This window comes from Puntigrus tetrazona, chromosome 3 (genome assembly GCF_018831695.1).
Source record: "Puntigrus tetrazona isolate hp1 chromosome 3, ASM1883169v1, whole genome shotgun sequence".
NCBI lineage: Eukaryota > Metazoa > Chordata > Actinopteri > Cypriniformes > Cyprinidae > Puntigrus > Puntigrus tetrazona.
Window position 1 is genome coordinate 15,197,301 of NC_056701.1, and position 14,764 is coordinate 15,212,064.

Sequence of the window (14,764 nt, forward strand, 5' to 3'; positions counted from 1 at the left end):
CACGTCAAAATAATTAACTTCAAGTACTTTGGCTTCATAGTGTTCCCATCACCCAAACAGCTATGCATGGCACTAGCAACGCAAAGGTCATGAGCTCAGTTCCCAAAGAATGCAGTCAATTTAGACAGAAGCGTCTACTAAAACTGTAGAAACAGGATGGCGTTGGGTGAGGCACTGGAAGAGTGGAAAAAGAAGGAGCGGAAGAACAAAAAATAGGACTAATTTAAATCCAGTAAGTCTGATTCAGCCACAGACAACTAATATTGTCAGGCTGAGCATGGGAGATTCCAACATTACCTAATGCATAGACATGCACACTGGTTCACCAGACATAGGAAATGAAGGGTAAGACCAGTGGGGTTGTGAGTTATTAAGACAGTCTTTCTTCAACATTCCCATCCGTCTATTTTAATGGTGTCTGGATACTTAATCAGTTTCCTTGTTAAAATAACAACCATGTGCAGGATAGAGCAAGCAAATGATAGGAAGAGAGGGAGAAACTGAGAACTAGATGGAACAGGACACTGAATATATCAAGATGAAAAGGATCCATAAGAGCTTACCTATGAAGGGAATTGACGCGAGGGAATCATCCTCTATGGATAGGGGTGGCAGGTTACCGTTTGTACGCCGATGGGAAATAGCACTCTCCGCTTTGGCAGGGGGCTCCGTAGGATCAGAGGTAAAGAGCAGAGGGTCACTGGAGTCAAGCGCTATGCCATAATGTGGATGTCGCAGGGCATTCGCACCCCTTCGGCCAGTGGGTGGTTTCTGCCTCAGAACCACTTCCTGTGTCTGGGCTTCACCTGTTGCTTCCCCTGCCCCTCTGTCGTGATTAGTCGGTCGGTAGGTTCTGTCTTGTCCTTCAAGGGGAGTTGCAGAGGAGGTGGTTGGCGGAGCTGGGGAAGAAGAGGTTGAGGATGGGTGGCCCTCTGGAGGACTGGTTTTGGGCGTAGGGGTCCAGAGGTGTGGACCTGCGTAAGAGGGGTCTCTAAAAGACTGGGCTTGCTGCAAGATGCGGCCGGTCTTCCGGTTGAAAGAGGGACTGTAGCTACGATAGCCAATTGGTTCCTCGTCTAGACTCTGGCAAGAAGGCAAACGTCTTGCCTGTGGAGCTGCCTGCTGTGGTTGCGAAGTCTGAGACGAGTGTTGGTGCACAGCGTGCGTGAGGTTTGGATGCTGAGGTGTGTGTTGGTGGTGGTGGTGGTGGTGGTGCTGCTGGATTTGGTGGTGTGACTCACAATGTCCTCCACGTCTCAGATAGCTTTCAGTCCGATTTGGAGGCTGCTGGACCCAAGTGGATCTTTCGAGTTGTGGTGAGAGTATCCCCACGGCTCTGTCGAGAGTTTCTAGTGAACGTCCCGAATGTCCGTACCGGCTTGCGAGAAGGTTTTCAGAGGACTTGCGCCCATAGGCCACTGCAGATGGATGCTGTCCATATGCCTGCTCACCTCGCCAGTCTCCATGGTTCCAGTATGGATCAGCGTATGCTGCCGAGCTTTGCTGAAGGAGCAGCAATGTGTCTTGTGATGCACTGTGGGGAAAACCTGTTTGCTGTGAACGCCTGGCCCTTCCAAGCTCACCTAGACGGTCCTGTGAGAAACTCCTGTGGCGTGGGTGCATGGAGCGAGAATTTGATCTCTCCCGTTCCCGTTCCCGCTCCCGGCCTGGTACCTGGCTGTAGTACCAGTTGGAAAGGGCTTGTTGGGTCCGTTCGTTGCGACTAGATGGGGGTGTTGATGTTGACTGAGAAGGGCTGGCCCAAGGTGGGCTTTCCTTGCGGCCTCCAATGTGCCCTATGTTGTGGTTGGCGAGATGAGCTTGATGCATGGGACTCAACATCCCTCCTGAGGAGGAGGATGAGGAATATGAGCGTCCTCTCATTTGTCCAGTTGCCTGCTGTCCCTTGTCAGTCATTCCATACTGGATCTCCTCGGTTCGGTGTGCAGGGCTACTGTGTCCAACACCTCCTGGCTCACAGCTCCTGCCCTCGGCTGCCCAGACAGCATTGGAAGCTACTGTCCGGTTGTCAAGGGGTGGCGAGGGACCAGACGAGGAGCCGGGCCAGCGGCTCCAGTTGTCCAGCTGGTTTTGCCCCATGTGGGAAGAAGCTGGAGCAGGGCTGGAGGGGTACCCCTCAGGAGGCTGGGTTTTTGAACGTGGAGGGTAGAGGACAGGTGGTGGTGGAGGAAGATTCTGGGCCTTTCCTGTATATGGATTGTTCCCTCTTAGGTAGGCATCATGGGAATATGCCTGAAAGAGAGAAATACAACTTTTTCATTCTAAAGGAACATTAAAAGTTAAAAGTTAATTAAATTTAAAAGTTGACATAAGTTCAAGAGAGTGAGAAGCACATCAATGAGTGAATGTGAAAAGTTAATAGAAAAAAGAGACGACTTTTCTGTTACATACTGACCACGAGACACTATTACTATACTGATCATGTGATTGTGTCATAATACTGAGTTTCAGTGTAGTACTAGCTTATTAAATTTTAAAAACACCAAAACTTGCTTATCTAAAGAAGTCTAGCAAAGACAAAAGCTGATGATTTCTAATAATTTTTTATTTCTATTTTTCTAATTTATTTAAAGTGATTGAATTATTAAGAATTGATTTGGTTTTAACATTAAATCTCTCTGAATATATAATAAATATATGTGATATTTAGATTTATGTTTGAAGCAAGAGGGTAGAATAAGAGAAATTTAAAACTTAATTCATGTTTATTATAAGAAAGGCAAAACCACCTTCTAAATGACATTTATTTTATTTTAAGGATGTTTAAATAACAATTTGACTAAAATACTGATTTTGAAAATTATTTTTGCAATATAATGTTACAAATGAGAACAAATAAACTCCAAAACCTCAACAACTGGCACAACCCATGCAGTGACTGCTCTGTAACTCTAAAGAGGATGTCAAGCTGACCAGAAGCACCAGCCCTCCATCAGCACTAACCTCAAAACACACTGACACAAACTCGGCATGTGCTACATTAAGAATTTATTAACAAAACAGAGACATGGCTGGCTAACGAAAACGCTGTACAGCTTCAGGCAAGCAAATCGACTACCATGGCACAGTACATGCAGTCTGCTAATACATGCAAATACAACCAACACAGAAAACCGAAACTCACTAATAGAGAGAAACATTCCATAAAGCTCCAATGTGTCAAACGTCTCTCATTTTCTTCATCTTTAAGAGCTTAAATTTACCTCTTATTTCCTGATTTGTGCTTTTTCAAGTTCATGTCTCATTGTCACGTCCCTCTGTTATTCCCTGTATCTCTTTTTCTCTTTCTGTCTATGGTGAGCCCTACCCAACCCAATGCTCTTGAACTCCCTCCTTTCTCTCTCTCTCTCTCTCTCTCGTCTCTCCACCCTGTGGGAGTGTGGGAGGGGCTACATAACTGATGATGTCATCTCTGGAATGCAGCTGATGCGGGTGTAAGGAGGGGTGTGTAGAGAGAAGGAGAGGTAGACATGGGGGGAAGAATAGAAGAGTAAGAAAGAGTGGGGTCTCAGGGGTGGTTATATGGGTAATTCGCTTAGTATAAGTGCCCTTGTGAGGAGATTCGTTCAAGTGTGCATCAAGCATGTGTCTGTATGTGCCACGCAAGTGAATAAAGGTTTCCCTTCGCCTTTAGTGAGTTGCATGTCCGATCATGTGGGCAACTGGGTAATTTGTGCACTGGAGAAAATATGCGAGTGGGAATGTTTGTGCACTGTGTAAAAGAATGCATATGTGTTCGTGAGTATTTGTGTGGTAATCATATGACCGTCTGCATGCTTACGACATGACTGATTCTTGATTTCTTGCTTGGAAATGCTTCAAAGACACTGCTGAAGCAACCTACTGACTCACACATTGCTTCATAATGACTACTGAAAAATATTACAGTTGTCAAACCTCAGTTTCTTTGTCTATGACAAAGTATGAGAAACGTATACATCTCTGCCGAGCTTTGCTTTGAAAAAAAAGTTACCTTAATTCTATATTCTACAAATGCAAAATGTTCATTTTTTTGTTTACAAGTTTTGATTTTGTCTCAGTAAAAATATAAATTAGCATGGTATAAAATATCATGACAAATATTTTGATTCTATTATATTTATATTTTTAATTATATTATATAATTATATTTTAATTATAACAAATTTTAATTAAAATTAAATTAAAACAAAAATAAACCTAAATCATGAATCATTTAAACAATTTAGTAAACTGACCTTATTTTAATGAATTATTTTAAGAATGTTGCTTGGTTTACCTTTAGGGTTCGGGTTAGTCTGAAGTAGCGTTAATTTCTGTAAAAAACACTATGACAAATAAAGAAAGAAGCTGGCAACCTTTTTTTTTTCAAAATAACACTGGGCTATTATAGGAGTTAATTTTGGGGGTGTAAACATTAATGATCTTGATTGTCACAGCCAGTATTATGTTCTGCACACAATATGTAATTTCTCTTATTATTCAACTGTGCCAAGGTAAATTCAGTTTTCCATTCTACAGTTTTCCATTTTTTAAAAGTGTTTTATTTTATCATCGCAACCTGGCAACCATTCACACAAGCTCTCTCTTACACCATGGAAAAAGCGCTGATGACAAACATCAACAAACATATACGTTTCGAGATATTTTATTTGAAAGAGTAATGCAGCCAGTATGTGATCCTTCACACAATTTTTCCAGCTGTTTGCTGCAAATAAATCTTCCATCAAACATCTGACAAAGAAAGAGTGGCAAAGTGTGGCAAAATTGCTGCAATGTACACTTACCAGTTGCAGCACGTCCTCATCCTTTGGCATGATGGAGAGCTCCAGTACACTCTCACTGCGATGAGAAGACATAGACGCACAGAGAGCATGAGATTCAACAGGAGTCACTACAGTTCATAGGACTTACAGTGACAATGGAACAAACTCTCCATTAAAGGTTTTGGGTTGAGCAAAAAGACAACCTTTACACTGAGGTCAGTAGTAACCTTTTTAAGTAATGCACATAATCGTCCAGACAGCAAACACTGCCTGAGGTCATTCTGTTACGTAAAACATATGTCACAAATTCCACATGAACAAGACTCATGTGAAAATGTTTAGTTAGGCTATGCTCCTTCAAGTTTTAACTCAACAATCCAAATAATGTTGTAGATCAAGACATCTTGATCATCAGGGTAGTTTTGGAGACCTCGTATGAATCAAACACAACATGAGCTTTTGAATAAATGCTGTTTGACTTGAGAAAGCTCACCTGTTCTGAATCAGTGCAATGACCTGCGAGTATGTCTTGCCCAGCACACTCTCTCCATTCACTTTAACCAGCCTATCTCCTGCAAGCACACACAAAATAACAATTGTACTTGACAAACATTTAAAGCAGGGTTTCCCATGTGCATAGCCCCATTACTAAACCTTAAATAGCCTTAAACGGTGTTCTATTTATCAAACAATCCTGATAAAAAAGGAATTATGATTCCATAAATTCAGCTTGCCATTACAGGAATACATTTAAATTCATAATATATTATTACAGAAAACAATTATATTGAAATTGTAAAAATATTTCACTATTTTTGATTAAGTAAATTAAGTGCCTTAGTGAGCAATAAGAGAATTGTTTCAAAATCTTACCAACCCCAAACTATTTTTTGCTATTAGTATCATTCATAAAAAAACAATCATAACTTATAGTAAACACTACATTGCACAACTGTGTGATTAAATTACACCGTTACAAATATTTTTACATTTATCATTTTACAACAGGGTTTACTGATTTTAGCATTCCTTACATAGTTAGAGCAAGCGAGCATGTGCATCCTGTTCAAATAATAAAGATTAAGTAGACTCATTCCATGTGTTCATTCTGTTTTCCTTAGATCTCTGGGGTGTTTTGGGTTCATGTCAGGGTTAGGTTATGGGATCATGATCATCTCCACCAGCGGTGGTTTGTCAGAGGAGTCAATGAAGGCTGAAACTCCTATTCAGTCATAACCCATCATATTAAAATACATTCATCAGAGGTAGTGCATGATCTGTTGCAACGGGTTCCACCGAAAACTCTATTTAATTATAAAAAAAGGCTATTTCCACAGAATTGGAACACTCATCAAAATTTTCATCAAAATCACTCATCAAAACAAATATTTTCTAATTATGCTGTCTGCTAGTTCAATGTAAAAAATGTAATACATTCCATTGACTTTACTTCAGGATGATCACATAAAATACCAAAAAGTCTACGATATCCCTCTTACATTCTTAAGGCTATTTTACTCATATGTGTATGGTGACATAGTTACCGGTAACAAATGTGCTAAATATACTCCAATTTTGTATTGTATTGCACACTTTAATAAAAGAAGGTAAGGAGAACATGCCCTCATTGAACTCAACTACATTTTCCTGACCGGGAAGAAGCCATGTCTCCCTCTCTCTCTTTCTCACACACACACAGAGAGAGAGAGAGAGAGCGAGAGATAATGAGTCACCTTCTGTCACGCTGAAAGTGTTGTGTATGAAAAACAAAAGAATTCAGCACACACAGATATACTGCTCTGTATCAGTTTCTCCCTCAGGTTCAGATATATTACATTCATAGAAATCAAATGCTGAATACAGTGAAGGCACACTGATGGCGGTCAGGTGACATGATTACAGTCACAGTGTACATGTGTAAAGGATGAATTAAAAAAAGTTTTCTGGAAAGAAACCATGAGTTAACTCAACTTCCCACTAAATTTCAGGGTTATGTGTAGTAAGAGCTGCACCGCCTAGCTGACTTAAACATGAAAATTGAGTAATAGTCACTAGTATGAAGTTAATTGTGCATTAATCATCAGTAAAGAGTCAGTGAAATTGTGCAACTGAAAAGCCTGTTCACAAACAATAAGACAAATTTGGTCGGATTTATCAATTATCATTTGGGGTTTCTGTTTTGTTTATTCAGATCAATGCATAAAAAGCTGCAGATGTTCTAAATGAAAATGCAAATACACTCTGTAGGTGGCGCTTAAAGAAAAGCACATTTTGTATAATACTATTTCATAATAACAACAGTTTGTGACCAAGCCATGTGTCACCAAGACATGGACTTATATGGGCGTGTGACCAAAAACACAAGTTTTATTGGTTGGCTGGTTTTCTTTGCAGTGTGTGATTTATTGTACCAAACATTCAGACTGATAACATGTAGTTTCTATGAATATATCGTCACACTCTTTTACCTGTACACAAGCCGGCCTGGTGGGCGGGGCCTTTCTCCCTCACATTCTTAACGAAGATGGTGTCCATGGGCTCCAGACGGCCCCGATGCAGCCCTGCATCAAATACACACACAAAAATATATACATTTCATTGTTTTTTGGAAGGCAAATACAGTGGGTACACTCTGAAATGAAATGTTGAAAATGAAGGATTCAAAATCTAAGATTCTGTTGATTTTTTATGTTAAATTTAATGTTCTATACTATTTCTAAGCCACAAATCATATACGTAAATTAGTGACAGGTTAAGGTCAGATGTTCTTCTTCCACTGAAGCTAAATATACTCTTTGGATCATTTCAAGTCATGCTGGAGACCAAATGATTTTTAAATTAAAAAATTTGTATTGCAAAAAAGAAAAAGCTAAAGTGCAAATCAAGAGTTTGGACACAACCTTGCGCTGCTGTGATTAAAGCAAACGCAGAAGACTGAATAATAATAAACATTCATGGTAATATTTTAAAATTCTGATTTATAATTGTAGAATTTATAATGAAAAAATAAGTTCCAAAAATTCGACATAGAATGGACTTTTGGACCTCGCTGTACAGACACTCACACAAACGCTCACATTCACAGGTGTTTAAGCTGGCAGTGTGGAATGTGTTTTGCTCATACTGATGCCAGTGTCTCATGATGGCAAGATAAGATGAGGACAGATGGTAACAGTCAACAAACAGGTTGAGGTAGTAATGCATAGACTGATCTGTGAACTGTGGGCCTTTAGTGTATCATCAGATGATATGTCGCAAGTGGCTTTCATTCTTAGTTCTTATACTAATCTATAGGATCTGAAGCTACTGTGTGTGTGTGCACTGTGTGTTTAGATGTGTATGTATTCTTATGCTCCTCTGCAGCAGCCGAAATCAGGATTTTACTTGCGTCGTAATTGCCTGGGATCCAGTAGTATGTCATTATGACAATGTGTAAAGCACAGTAAGAGCTTAACATTTTCACTTGAGATCTGGAAATCTGGTTTTGCATCTATTTTCATATACAAGTACTGATATATCATCTTTTTTTATTGTTTTGTTTAATATGGAAACAAGCAAACATTTTCATATGTCAGAACTTGCAAATTATATGGCATATATCTCATATCAATCATGTTCCTTCCTGTAATCCTGCTTAAACCGGACAGATTTGAATGCAGATGGGCTCTCTGATGCCTGTGCAAGAATAGAGACTTGCTCTAGGAGGCGCCATGCAACAAACATCTGTTTCCCTGATCACTGACATTGCTTCTGCCGCTAATTCACCTCGGATCACTCACTGATGACAATGTAATAAAATAATTTAAGCAAGAGGAAGAAACACAAGTCATATGAAGTTTAGTAAATGAGTGACAAAACATTCTCAAATGATAAGAAATTAGCTTTAATGACTACAATTCACATGCGTGAACATAAAAGAAATATAAAAGTTAAGACTCACCCTTTCCATTCCCATTCTCTTCATCCTAAAAGGAAACAATAAGAAGAGAGTTAGATCATAGTTAGATTAAATTACTACATGACCTTAATGGTTCAGTAATTTACAAGATGTTTAAGTGTGTTATTATCGTCTTTAATATACTGTAGTCCACTATAAAAGAAATGGATTATGCTCATCAAGTTGTTGTTTCACCAAAAATATGTCTTTCTGTCATTTTTACTCACCCTTATTTCACTTTTAAAACCCATGACTTTCTTTCTATTGTGAAGCAGAAAGAAAGACATTTTGAAATAGTCATGCTTTCTAGGCAATTACAATAATGAGGATTTCTAAATGGACATGAACTATTAACAAGCTATTATGAATAATATTTATATATACATATATGTGTATAATACATGATGTACAATATAATGCATAATTATATTATTAATATTATTATTGTACTAGACGTCATATGCACCAATTTATACTTTTATGCTGCTTATTTGTCATTGATAAGAGTGGCTAAGATTATAAGCATTCTTAAACATGCAAAACATAAGACAAAAGTTTAGAACAATATTAGGGTGAGTAAATGGTGACAGTTTTCATTTTTGTTGGGTGAATTATTCCATTTATGTCTTTGGTTGTGCAACATAATTAGAAGTCAATATTTGTCCTGGCACTAGAGGACAGCACTGGGAAAAACTGAGCACTTTAGCAGTGAATGTGCTGCTTTAAGCCACAAACACACATAAACAAAAGCTGCAACAACATCTACATCTGTGCAGGAAATGACATAGTTTTTATAATATCTACTCTGCATCTTTATTTACAGCAGGCGCAGTTTAGATAACACGTGCACAGCCTTCACAAAATAACCAGACTGCAAACCAGAGGCTCAGATCACACACAGGCACACACACAACGCTGATCAGGCAGTTTAAAGTGGGCAGCCCAATGTTTAGTCTGCGCTGACTGGGCTGATTCCTAACAAACTCACACAATACTGAGGCTTTGCCGTCCCGGGAGAAAGACAGACAGAGGGGCAAACAGATGGCTAGAGAGTGACGGACAGTGACCACAACTTTAAGATTTATAATCAACATCCAACCTACAGATCAAAAAGAAAGTCCACGTGTGCATTGACTTAGAGCTGATGGGGTGACAGACGGAGAGTGCCACACAGTCATGTGACCCCGTGGACACTGGGAACAGTAAATGGACCAGGACACATTGTCCCAGCAGCCCTGGTACGGCCCGGAGCAACCCAGAGAGCGTGTGGTACCAGTCAAACACAAAATAGGCCCTTTGAGTAAGAAAGCAAACAGCAGCTTCTCAGAGAAGAGATGCCATATCCAATCATAATGGGGCTTTGTTTCTCCATCATCGCGTACAAACAGCCACCGTTTAAACTTCTGTAGCCCTCTCTAAATAAAATGCTTTCAATAGGCCTACATTTAAAAAAAGTGTTCAAAAATATTACTTAATATGACTGAATCAAGTTGACCAGATTAGATTACATCAAAAAAAAAAAAAAAAAGTCAGATCAGGTAAAACACACTCAGTAAACATCTGAATATATCTAGATTTAACATGGCGAGCAGAACAAACAGATGTCAGACATGATTAGATATCTCACGGCTTTCCTTATATAAGCCCTTGATATTTTCGCTCTAATTATGATGCACATTTGCAGAATACGATTAATCTGTCCTGAACTGTTTATTTGGTATTTCCCTTCTCCTCTCTTTAGAAACAGGAGCCAAACTGATGCCACTCGGACTCTGAGGTGAAGTCCTTGGTGGACCACCTGTTGCTTGTACTGATGCTTTTTGAAGCTGCTCCAGTTTATTAAGAACATTTTTTGAGCTCTAATATCACGCAAAAGGCTCTTCATAACAAAGTGGTTATCATTAGACCTCGGAGGCCTAGTGAGCACAACTTCAACACTCGTTGTAATTGGGTTTTATTTCAGCTGTCATCTGACTGTAAGGTCGGCGCTGTCCACATTTTGTAGCTTGATTTTGTGATGGTTGGCAGAAATCCTCACCTTGAGACTGGTGTGCAGGGCGGACTCTGGCGGGTAAACGATGAAGTGACGTAGTGTGAAGCCAAAGCCCTGAGAGTTCTTATGGAGCACCAGTGTGCGTGGACCCTGCCAGGACACACCCAGCCCATCTGCCCCACTCCTGACCACCGGCCGAGGATTCTCACTGGATGAAGAGATCCCATCTCTCCGCCCCTTTGCCTGGAGGAAACACAGACGGATAGCTGTAAGTAAACCTTCACCGATCAGTCATTTGTTCCAATGGAAAAACACGTCACACAGAACACTGTATCTAATGCAAATGAAACGCATCTGTGTTGACAAACAAGTCGCATTTAATGCGATAATTGGAGAATACTCTTGGCAGATAATTGCTAGAAATAACACCCTGTTGTTCTAAATGACCATCCCAACTGTTTTGGATCTGTCAGTCTACTTATGCCACCTGTGCAAACAAGACGTAGGCATGTGAGGAAAAGTAACTGAAAGGGGGAGGGAACGGGAAACATCTCTCCACATTTGGGAACCATGATGTCATTTTTATGATGTCAACATTCTCTAAAGAATTCTTAACAGAGGCCACTAACGGAAACGTTACTTTGTAGATTAGTAGGAATAAAGATAAATAAATAAATAACATAAACATTAAAATAAACTGTTAAATTAAATTCAGTTAAAAACATAACAAAAATAAATAAATAAAATTAAAAAGCATAATATAAAAATTTGAATAAAAAAATTAATAAATAAAATAAAAGCTTTGGTGATAATATCTAACACATCAATTGGCTAAACGTTTGATAAGAACAGGCGTGCAGTGGTGTTTTATTTAAAAGGTGACATCACCATTCCTCTCATTTTGCAAGTAAGTACCTCTTTTCTCTTCTAAATAAATTGAACAACCTCACAAGCCCTGTGGTTTCATTATAACAGGAAGTCCAGTAATGGCAGGAAGTTCCCTAAGAACCAAACCGTAAACAAGGGGATTCTTTTTTTTGGCAACTCATTTCATATAAAGCAGATATTTAGTTCTTAAATGTCTCCTCTGCACCCCGTTACTCCTCACATCCCAGTCTGCGCTCAGCAGAAGTCATACTCTGTAATCCTGACTCTGACCGCAGCCTCACCCCCTCTCTGCTTCTCACTCTATTTCTGTCTCACACGCTGTTTTCATTTGGCTGTGCTTATGTCTGAAGCTTTTCTCTTGCACTTGCATTCTTACCAACTCGCACGCATGATCACACACATACAGACAAATGGCGATGCTCCTTTTAAACAGCTCTGTATATTGTGTGGAATGATGTAATGGTTTTATTTAATTTCGTTTGCTTCTGTTAAAGGGATAGCTCACCTAACAAAATGGACACTACGTTGTCATTTCACTGAATGAACTTTGAAAACCGTTCGCATGTGAGTTTACAATTTGACAGTCCGTGTTCTAATTTCTGCTTTCTTGTTAATCTGCAATGTGTAATCTTGCAAGGATATCGAGGTTCGTTTTCAGAGAACGCATCTTGCTCATGCGCGCGTGGGCCTGCTCAACGGATTAGACAGACAAATAAAAGTGAAAGACACAATAAGGCTGTGTAAGTGACAGAATGAATGTACAGGGGCATGTGTGAATTCCATAACGTTTACCGTTAAGCCTGGACATGTTCAGACAGAGACGGAGAGGCTAGCTTTAGAAAGAGAAAGAGAGGGAGAGCTCCGTATCCAACAGGCTCAAACACGCAGGTTTCGACCACAAGGTTCCTCCCGGCACTGAGAATACCAAACCCTGTTATTACCCCCCCAAAAAAACACACAAGTGTACACATAAACACATGCTGGTCATCTTATGGTCCAGCAATGTCCATCCGTTTAGAGCATTAAACATCTTCCGTTCTGTTCTTGTCATGTGCTTCTTCATCACTCGCATTCTAATGGATGGCAAACGTGACTCTCCAAGGAAACCAAGCACTCAGACAAGTTATCTGTTTGACGTCAGAGAGACCTCTAAGAACATTTACTACATTCCCATTAGATTAGAAGCTTTTGAGAAGTTTACTGACATGCTGCAAGCCAGAAGATGTCCACAGATACAATGGTACACAGCAGCATCCTTCTTATCACACCTTAGAGAGAAACAGTCTAATTTTAATAAGAATCAAAACAAAATTGACTAATATAGATAAATGTGTGTGTGTGTATACTGATTTAGTTTGTGGGGTTTTTTTGCATTTGCCTTTGTTTGTCTAACTATGTGTCGGCCATTATAATAGGCTTAATGCAAATATTGTTGAAATCATAGCAGTGTTAGAGCTGATAGCCTAGTGGGCAGTGCTTGACATGTAATACAGTTGCATTATGGGAGTCCCGATTTTGAATCCCAGCAAACTGCCAAAACAAATCAGTAGTGCCGTGCATCAGAAATACACCCTGATGACTTCTGCTCAACATCAAAAATTCATTGAGCCTAACAGTTGGGTTGAGGTCATAGTTTATGACCAGATGATGATGGGTTAACACACACCCGACACATTTTTCTTTGAGGGTGACGTGTTTCTAGTGTTGATTCAGGGCAATTTGGTCATAAATCAGCAAAACAAACTAAACATGGACATCGACTTAAGAATGTATATTGCTAAATGCCCTTAAAATACCTCATTTGATGAGTGTTTTATTATGTCTCCGGTCCTCTAAGTTGGCAGGCTGTGCCTACGCACACTCACAGACAGTCGCCAGAAACAATACGCTGCAAACAGCTGAGTGTGTGATCCTGCTGAAAAGTTGAGCGTAATTAATGTTGAGTGTTTAATCCCTGACACCCTGCCCTATGACTGCAACGCACACACAACTGAGAAGAGGTGTGTGTATATGTGTGTTTAAACCTGTCTGTCAGCTCTTTCAGTTCCGCTGGAGCTCCGTTAAACAGGGCTTTCCACCTTTATAGCAATGTTTGAATCCAGGATAAAAAAATAAATAAACAGAACTGCAGGAAATATGAATGAATGTACTTGTATTCAGTAGAGAGACTTCAATATCAAACTTCAAGTATCAGATAGACATTGTATAGACTCTTGTATTAATTGTATTAATGACCATACAATGTACTAAATAGACATCATTGGTGGCGCATATCATAGCATGAACTTTACAATCAGTGTTATATTAGTACTCTTTACAGTTTTATAGTTGTTGTTATTGTTGTTGTTTTTTAAGATTTGTATTTAGCTTTTTTTCTTTTTTTACATCAGTTTTTAGTTTTAGTTATTTCTTGTTTTTTTGACATTTTTCTTAAATAGTTTTCATTTCTTTTTATTTCAGTTTCAGGTTAGAATAGAATTACTTAACTCAAAATTATTTTAGTTGCCAAAGAACAGTTTCGTCAACCATATTAGTTTTACAGTATTGTAGCGGCTAAAGATTTGAATTGGTGACAAAAGGTTGTAGTTTCAAATGTGATATACGAGCTTTCACTGTTGTGCCCTCGAGCAAATCATCTAAACCTATGTTGATCCAGGGGGATTGTCCTTAAGCATACAATAAGTCACTTTGGGTCATGACTGCTAACCGATTACTCACCTATTAGTGGTCCAGGCAGGTATCTGAACTGACATTTATATTATTTAGTCAAATTCCCCCAATAAGAACACTATAACAGAAAAGCTGATAACTCTGCAAATTAACTTAAAATTTAGTCGGGTGTTTCTTCGTTGCTACAAATTCTAACATATTCTAAGAATGTGATACATTTCTGGCAGCTGACGTCCATTTAAAATTCAAAAGTCAATTATTTAAATTAGTAAAAGATTGATCTTTATGAAATCAGGCTATGTACCAAATTGTATGACAGCTGACCCTTCGCAAAAACCCACCCTCCTTAGTCACAGTTGCCACTCTCACGTTACGAATCATGTTATCATGCAGTGAAACATACCTTGCAGAGCAAAGAAGACACTGACAATACGGACAGAGAAGGTCTCAGCTTTCAAATTGTGTAATTTTTCAAGAAATGTAAAAAAATAAATACCATTTTGTGTCTCC

General features: G+C 39.2%; 1 protein-coding gene across 7 annotated transcripts in view; it reads right to left on the minus strand.

Moving 5' to 3' along the window:
- The window catches only part of arhgap23a (Rho GTPase activating protein 23a), a 62,521-nt gene that overhangs the window by 16,699 nt on the left and 31,058 nt on the right, over positions 1 to 14,764 (minus strand). For 6 of the 7 annotated variants that reach the window (XM_043232014.1, XM_043232003.1, XM_043231987.1 and 3 more), the window contains exons 2-7: positions 10,742 to 10,939; positions 8,707 to 8,731; positions 7,235 to 7,327; positions 5,260 to 5,338; positions 4,788 to 4,842; positions 564 to 2,253 (exon numbers count right to left, since the gene is read on the minus strand). In XM_043232014.1, coding sequence (XP_043087949.1) covers positions 564 to 2,253; positions 4,788 to 4,842; positions 5,260 to 5,338; positions 7,235 to 7,327; positions 8,707 to 8,731; positions 10,742 to 10,939 — 2,140 coding nt within the window. Of the gene's footprint in view, positions 1 to 563; positions 2,254 to 3,224; positions 3,353 to 4,787; positions 4,843 to 5,259; positions 5,339 to 7,234; positions 7,328 to 8,706; positions 8,732 to 10,741; positions 10,940 to 14,764 lie in introns of those variants that run through there. The other variant, XM_043232021.1, reaches the window with a different exon arrangement.